Source organism: Lissotriton helveticus, chromosome 1_1, assembly GCF_964261635.1.
Source record: "Lissotriton helveticus chromosome 1_1, aLisHel1.1, whole genome shotgun sequence".
Classification (NCBI taxonomy): domain Eukaryota; kingdom Metazoa; phylum Chordata; class Amphibia; order Caudata; family Salamandridae; genus Lissotriton; species Lissotriton helveticus.
The window spans coordinates 1328786424-1328794919 of NC_136057.1; the positions used below are offsets into that span (position 1 = coordinate 1328786424).

The 8496-nt window shown below is 43.9% G+C and overlaps 1 protein-coding gene across 2 annotated transcripts in view; it reads right to left on the reverse strand.

Moving 5' to 3' along the window:
- LOC144823680 (E3 ubiquitin-protein ligase TRIM39-like) overlaps positions 1-6385 on the reverse strand; it is a 137331-nt gene extending 130946 nt beyond the window's left edge. The window contains exon 1 of one of the 2 annotated variants that reach the window (XM_078682416.1): positions 5886-6385. In XM_078682416.1, coding sequence (XP_078538542.1) covers positions 5886-6305 — 420 coding nt within the window. In that variant the 5' untranslated portion in view covers positions 6306-6385. The remainder of the gene's footprint in view (positions 1-5885) is intronic. The other variant, XM_078682406.1, reaches the window with a different exon arrangement.
- Between the last annotated feature and the right edge of the window lie 2111 nt (positions 6386-8496).

Consider the following 8496-nt stretch of genomic DNA (forward strand, 5'->3'; position numbering starts at 1 on the left):
TACCTTCAAATACGTAGTTTCCTAGAGTAAAAAAATCTGCAAAATTCCAGTTCTATGAGCCAATTGGAGGTGTTGGAAAGCTGTAGGAGAAAAAGCAGAATTGGCACGATATATCAACTGATGCTAAACAGAATTAAAGATGATTTAGAGGTCTATACTGATAAATGGCGAAGATATCTTGGCATAGAGAAAGTGGATATACCCAGATCTCTAAAAATGGCTAGTACTGTATTGTTTAACAGGTCTTTTAAAAGCCAGCACTTTATGTCCGTTTTTGATTTGTATTATACACCATCTAAACTGGCGAAATGGAAAGCATTTAAAGGTACTAATTGTAGTCGTTGTGGATATAAGGCTGCTGATCTAGCCCACATGCTTTTTCACTGTCCGAAATTAGCTCAGTTTATATTAGAAGTACAAGGTTTTTTAAATAACATCATGGAGTCATCACCTGTATTATCATCAGAATTAGTGATATTAGGAGTACAATCTGAGCAAACGGATATTATAACGATGGAAGAGGAAGGCTTTTTATTTATAGCCATGTCCCTATACAGATATTGTATAACATCTCGCTGGCTAGAAGCTGATCCTCCGGCATTCTCTCACTGGCAGTCTAAATTATTAAATGTTTACCAGTTCGAAATTGCGGTGTATAGACTTAAGGGTCGGAGGAAGAAGATTTTTGGACAAACATTATGGGCACCTATAAGTAATTGGATATAATTGTTTAGCTTGGATTTACATTTTTATCTTAAAATAATGTACACCTGTTTGATTTTGTTGTACTATTTTGCACATACTGTAACGGTGACAATGCTGATTATCTTTTTTTCTGTGATGAATCATTCAATGGTGTTTTAGTTGTGTTTTATTTGTGATTCTTTTTCTTTGCTGTGTACCCATTAATCATCCACTGCCATAAAATTCAATAAATTCTTTTTTTTTTAAAAAGATACAAACATGGCCTATACTGAACAACTTTGCTAAAAGATTGGTTTTGGTTTCATTTATCTAGCCTTTCACCATAATCTGTCCATCAAACACCTCGAGTACTAGTTTTATGTCAAAATATACTTTTTTAGGTCTCGCCTACGACGAACGCGCTGAAAGCGGGTTCTCGCAAGCGAGAACTATAGTCGTCGTCTCAGCAGTCTGAGATTGACGAAGGGATACAAGACCTGGCCGCGCGCAGCGTTTTTCCATAGGATAACGTTGTGCGCGCGGCCAGGTCTTGTCTCCACGGCATGGCACGGCAGACAGGATCGCGACGCGCGCCTCTCTGGAATGCAGGGGAGTCTGCAGAGAGGCGCGCGGCGCTGATAAAAGCTTCCCTGAGCGGTGACTCAGGGGAGGCGAAGGTTAATAGGCATGCTATTCAAATGCGTGCATACCAGGGGTGCTTGAAGGTTTACTGCGCATTATTTACAAGTGTTGAATTGGTGGTTGTATAAAGTTAGCAGATAGTGAGAAGCTAACATTGTGAAAAGACGACATTTGTTTGGTGTCGTGGCGTGCTTAATTATATGCAGTGTGCGGGTTCTAACAGCGCATGCTATTTAATGTCGCCTTGCATTACGTTGCCGCCCACTTGATGACATATTGATGTAAATGGTGCTCATAGTCGGATATTAGAGTAATGCGGTGTGCACGCTGAACTATGGTCGGGTTTTACTTAGTGTGCATATTCAATGGTCTAGCTACGTTATTACAGAATGAGAACGATCCCATTAGCAATGAGCTGTGACCTGGAAAGTGATGACCATTGTGAGATATGATCGTGAATAATAACGGAACTGTTGTTTGTTCCTTATTTATTTTAAAAAAAAACAAGTGTTGCATTGGTGGTTGTATAAAGTTAGCAGATAGTGAGAAGCTAACATTGTGAAAAGACAACATTTGTTTGGTGTCGTGGCGTGCTTAATTATATGCAGTGTGCGGGTTCTAACAGCGCATGCTATTTAATGTCGCCTTGCATTACGTTGCCGCCCACTTGATGACATATTGATGTAAATGGTGCTCATAGTCGGATATTAGAGTAATGCGGTGTGCACGCTGAACTATGGTCGGGTTTTACTTAGTGTGCATATTCAATGGTCTAGCTACGTTATTACAGAATGAGAACGATCCCATTAGCAATGAGCTGTGACCTGGAAAGTGATGACCATTGTGAGATATGATCGTGAATAATAACGGAACTGTTGTTTGTTCCTTATTTATTTTTAAAAAAAACAAGTGTTGCATTGGTGGTTGTATAAAGTTAGCAGATAGTGAGAAGCTAACATTGTGAAAAGACAACATTTGTTTGGTGTCGTGGCGTGCTTAATTATATGCAGTGTGCGGGTTCTAACAGCGCATGCTATTTAATGTCGCCTTGCATTACGTTGCCGCCCGTTGGTGTTTGTAGTAAATACCTCAACTATCCCTTATCAGAGCTTCCTCAAGGGGCCGTCCAGCTCTTCGGACCTGCTCTGGAGGAGGAATAAAGAGAGGTAAGGAGGCCTTACTTTCAGCGTTGAAGACAGGGTGGTTTCAATCGTGTCTCTCACCGCTAGTTGCTTTGTCCTGACTTGTGCTGGCTCTGTTCACAGCGCCTGGGGGTAGCGCGGGCCCGTGAAGAGCCAGCATTATTTACCTTTTGAACACAATGGAGAGAGTGGAAAGACTTCTTCCAAAATTGTTCTCCGTGTGTGGCAAAAATAATTATGTATTGACATTGTTAAAACCTTCAGGAATTAAAATCAATTTCTTTTGTATAAGAATTTACATATGTTGTTTGTCTGGTCTTTATTACTTCATTGGTTTCGTAAAGTGCCTTACTGTAAATCTCTCCCCCCGCACCTTGTCAGCTGTAATCTCTCCCCGACAGCAGTCGATGCTCCTGTGCGTGCCAAGCTCGGAGAACTCGTGTGAAAACCAGGCCATAAAGTGCACGCGCACACATCAAATCCTCCTCATTCCTCCCTCGTTTCAAATATTTCGGGTTGCTCCATAGATATCTATATATCAGACTTTTTGTGTGACATTGAGGTTAAACGTGTTTGAGCGGCGGGGTCGGTGTAGTCCCGATTTGGCGATAAACAGCCCCTTACTTATACGCAGATACACTTAAGTGGCTCTGCCATGCAAGAAGTGCATTCCAGTCCTGGCAGCTGAAAACGGCTGCCATATTGAATCGGGAAATGGTTCGTAGATTTTATTTGATATGCGCTGCAGCAATAATCAGCAGATGATCATTACATGCAGATTAATTGGACTTGCTCTGATTTTGAAGTGAAAAGTCGAGGTGTAAAAGTCTTTGGAGAGGATTGTTAGGAGATTTATTTTTTACAAATGTCTAAGTTATGACACGTTAAAGTTGCCTATTATTTTAACAACCTTGTAACGTAGCCCCGGGAACCCTAGGGGTTAGGTGGCCGAAATTGTTATCAGCTGTCCGTCATTTGTGAAGATGTGGACCATGCAGCAGAAAAGCGATCTGCCAAGTCGTCTCTAGAGGACTCATGTACTCCTGCTAAAAGGGATTTCTTTAGTAGAATGTGCTTGTACTGTTCAGGAGGGCACAATTTATTGTGCAAAGGTGTGCTTGGTTTTACTAATTGAAGGTCTCGTGCCTAGAGCCATGGCATTGTACCCTATCAAATGCATTTCCAAAGCTATGCAATCCTTTCCAGCTGTGCAGGGTTTTATTTTGTTTTGTTTTGAGTAGAGTACAAAACTAATGAAAATACTTTTTCTAGGTATTTCGAATCTTGGAAAATAACAGTTTGAGCACAGAGTGAAAATGATTGCCCTTGGAAGAATTTGCGCGAGGTGGAATTAGAAATTGACATCCTCGTTGGTCAGCCGACCTTCGATCCCATGAGTTCTCAGGACACCTCAGAGTTCAGGTCCTTGCTGATTTCATCAGGACTTTCTCTTTCTGATTTTATCTTTACTCAGTTCACACTTCATCCATCTTGATGAAGGTCTCTGTAATGCTATTCTCTTCCTACTCTGTTTGTCAAGGCTTCCATGGGTGTTGGCATACTGCACATGCATTGAAGACCTGGTGCCCGGTTACCAGGTCATTGTCCTGTTCTGTGCTGGGCGCACAGTATTCGGGTGTCCTGTCCTAGCAGCACCACAGCACCACTCAGCAGCACCACAGCATCAATCAGCAGCACAACAGCACCACTCAGCACCACCACAGCATCACTCAGCACCACCACAGCATCACTCAGCACCACCACAGCATCACTCAGCACCACCACATTATCACTCAGCACCACCACATTATCACTCAGCACCACCACATTATCACTCAGCACCACCACAGCACCACTCAGCAGCACCACAGCACCACTCAACCAAACCAACACATAAATAAAAAAAATTGTCATTTACAAGACCAATAGCTCAAACTTTCCTAATGTGAGACCTATTGCATTGCAAATGCTTGTTGTTATTGTGGTGCTTGGACGTTTGTGTTTTCTACAGTTTCCATTTATTATTTTCCTCATTTTTTGTGGTTCGTAGTTTTTAGATTTGTCTTTTTGTGAATTTGCTTTCTGGTCTCACATTCAATATTACATTATATGTATTATAGTTTGAGGTGATGTACCTTTTACACCCTTATTACACCCTCAGGAATTATTCTTGCACATTAATATTTTTACTACTATAATTATCGTCATCATCATCGCACCCAAGGCACCTTTAGGTGAGGTGCTCCTGGAGGACCACGGTAGCTATCTTAGTGTGTGAGTTTAGCCATAGCACCTTCTTATCCCCTTCTTGGGTGTTGCCTCCAGGAGAATTTCTTAACGTGCACTATTAATTTATCTGTTAAAAACCTTGCTCTTGAATCTCACAACACGAGCTTGTGCACGTCAAGATACCAATGGCCATCCCTTGCTGAAGTCACACGAATTCTTTGGTTCAGGAGGGAAGTCTCCTCCAGAGCCTCATAGTCTTTTTGCTAGAAGGCGCCCACCCTTCAGTGCAGGCTTGTCAGCTCAACTCAGTCTGGCTCACTTCAGCCATGGTCTGCAAGTTGAAGCAGATTGGGCGAGTCTTCCACTTTAATATCTCTAAGCGTGCTATATTTTTATTTGCACATTTATATCAATTTTGCCGTTTCTTGCTCCCCAAGTGCTTTCACCCGGAGAATTTTCTGACTGCGACCTGGACCTAGGTCGAGAACACGCAAACACCTCAGTGGTCACTTAACTGGTTAGCCAATGGACCAACCTGGAGCCACAGGCAGTATGCAAAGTCCCTGGTACCTTCCAACAAATCAAACCTGAACCCGAGTGTCACATTTTGACCGGTGTCACAATTTATATAGGCGGCCTCCACTCCACTGAACCACCTGATATGCTTTGTAGGGTTTTACAAAGTCGTACCTGGAGGGCCGAATCCATGACAGATTTTTAAGGTAACTACATTTATCCAAATGGGGATATACTAAAAATCTGGCATGGATCAGTCCTCCAGGACCGACTTTGCAAAACAGGTAGGAAATTTACTATAAAACACTCCCCTATTTTCACATCAGCAAAATGATGATCTCGCCTAGCCCAGGTACACTTCACTCTTTCTATATCCCATCCATGGGCCAAAGACGCTAAGTTCCCCTGTGTGGATGTACACCACCCTCATACGCCCCCTTGTAGCTCTCACACACACACACACACACAATGATATGTGTCGTTCACCAACGTTCCACATACGTGTATCTGTCACCCTGACTGTGAAAAGTGTAAAAAGCACCTGTTACATGACTTAACTCCCACACGGAGTACACAATATGACAATAACAGAGACCTGTAACACGTTCTGTACCCTATTCTGAAGCCACCTTTGATGGTGGCCGGTGTAACAGTTAACTCGCGCGCCCCTACCTTGTAATCTTCAATCGCCTCGCTTATAGGAACTACGGTATGAGTTCTGTGCTGCGCCGACCGATCGCACACCACACATATCAAAGCCTGATCATCTTCACAGAATAACTTTAACTTTTCTTCGTGTTCCTGGCAGATGCTGGCGTCCGACTCCTCGGCGTTTCTGGGGGAGATCCGAAGCTGCTGAATGCTATCCACAATGTTGGCCAGCAAGGTGTTCACCCTCAGGATTCTCAGCACCGATCTGTGTCGACATTGGGGACAGATGCCGTTTCTGAATGGCTCGTCCCAGTAACTCCTTATGCAGCCGCGGCAGAAGTTGTGCCCACAGTCCGTGGTCACTGGGTCTATGAAATATCCCAGACAGATGGAGCAAATAATATCTTCTTGGAGATTCTTCTCAGGCTGTGCAGCCGCCATTACTTCGAGGAAGTGTGAGACGAAAATTCCCTTTCGTTTACTTACTAAGGCTGTCACTTACAGGAAGTGGGCGTGCCCTGAAGCTACACACCGTCTGCTGTTTCACACATGTTTTTCTAGTCAAGTTTCTTTTCATGTTTGCAAGACGGTATTAGCCGTTGCCACACACTGTATTTTGCGGTAAATGTGTTCGGAATTCTATTTTCGCATGTGAGAATATACACATGTATATTCTGCATAAATATGTTAATTATTTCATGAGAAAAAAAGGCAGCGCTCTTGTTAAGTATTTCGTTATTTTCTCTTTGGTTAAATATTTCCCCCCTTAGGTTTGTTCCCTTGCTCTCACCATGGTAAACCAATTGTGGAAGTTCAGGCAGTGGTTAATGTAGGCAGGTCCTTAGTTGTGACAAGCCTCCTGCTCTTGGCAGAAAATGTCCAAAGATTTCCTTGGTGTAAAGGTTAGTAAATATCCTCAAACCTTCATATTTTGTGGAGTATTCACACACTTCACGGGCATCCGAATTGCAGACAACCCTGCCAGGTTTCCAAGGTTCTCACATTACTACTTGTTCCAGTCCAGGGTTTATCTATGCATTCTCTGACTTGTAGTCTTTCAATATGCCACACCATTATAATACCAGGACAACAAATCCCACTCTGCAATTTAAACAAGCATTGGAAATGCAATAGGTCTCGCACCATTAGAGTTAGTGCTTTTAGAATTGTTTATGGGTTTTTTTTGTAAATGTTTAGCATTTTTGTTTCCTGTAGCCAATGGTAAAGTATTACAAATAAAAAAAGCCATAAACATTTCTAAAAGCTCTAACTGAAATGGTCTGAGAACTATTGCACTGTGTGAGGGAGGGTGAGGGTGAGTGAGGGAGGGTGAAGGTGAGTGAGGGTGAGTGAGGGTGAGTGAGGGTGAGTGAGGGTGCGGCCCGCGCTGCAGTGTTACAAGGCGCTATTAAGCGCGGCAGTGACGGGTGGCTCCTCCCTCTGGGCAAAACAGCACCCTGGGACTTGGAGTCCCCACTGGCAGCTGTGTGGTGTCTGGTGGCAGTGCGTCCTGCGCTGTGGTGTTACAGGGCGCTATGGACTGTGGCGGTGACGGCAGGCTCCTCCCTCTGGGCAAAGCAGCACCCTGGGACTTGGAGTCCCAACTGGCAGCGGTGAGGTATCTGGTGGCAGCGCGTCCCCAGTTATTAGTTTGCCTCTTTGTCAGTCTCTCTTGGCTCAATCCAGTAATTATTATCTCTCACTTGATGCTATTGGGTTTTTGTGTGTATCCTTCCACCTCCAAGCAAGTTTTTGCATTTAACAGCATGTGGCAGTACTTTAGAACTATTGCCCTCTCTGTTCTCTCCTGCTGGCTCACTCTAATATGCGAACACTGCTTGTGTTAGCAAATTCAATCCAGATCTATTGTATTTGCCAAGGCTGTTACTCAACTGTTTGCATGGTACACGAGAGGGACCATAAGGCTACAACTTGGTGCAATATAAACACAATAAATCGAAGCTAGTGTGTGCAATCCTCCCACATGGAGCACTGGAGTGCTATGTCTATCTCTGCCCTCCACTGCTCACCCCATGATAAACCTTTATAGCTGCATGTTATGTGCATAAATCTCTTTATTTAATAGAAGCTTTCAGGCCAGGAGATGTATCTTCTCAAGGCTCGTTAACTTAACCATCCGGAAAGTGCATTGGTTAAACCAGCCGCCGCTTTAATCATTCCACCAAGAGCACCTGTCATGGAGGCATTACTGGGGGCAGGGGGGGGGGGGGTGACAAAGGGGAATACGGTGAGGAGAGAGATTCATAAACCTGCAGCCATTACATGCCTCTCCACACGGAGTACGCAGTAATGGGCAATGGAAAGGGGGGTTGTTGAAAATAAGAGGGGGGAGAAAGAATAGGGGGTGTGAGACATTAGAGCTGTTCATAAGCATGCAGCCATTAATTCGTCTGCATGACGAGCGCACCTGTTAAATTGCATTGGGTGTTACATTGCATTGGGGTGACCTTACCGGAGCACAGAGCAGCAGGTGGTGCTGGTGGGGGGGGGGGGGGGATGGGGAGGGGGAGAGAGAGAGAGGGCAGGAGAAAGGGAGAAAATAGACCTGTGGCGAACTCTGGCCGCAGCTTCTATCATCTTCAGAAATATTGGCAGAAATAGTCCGCTTTAT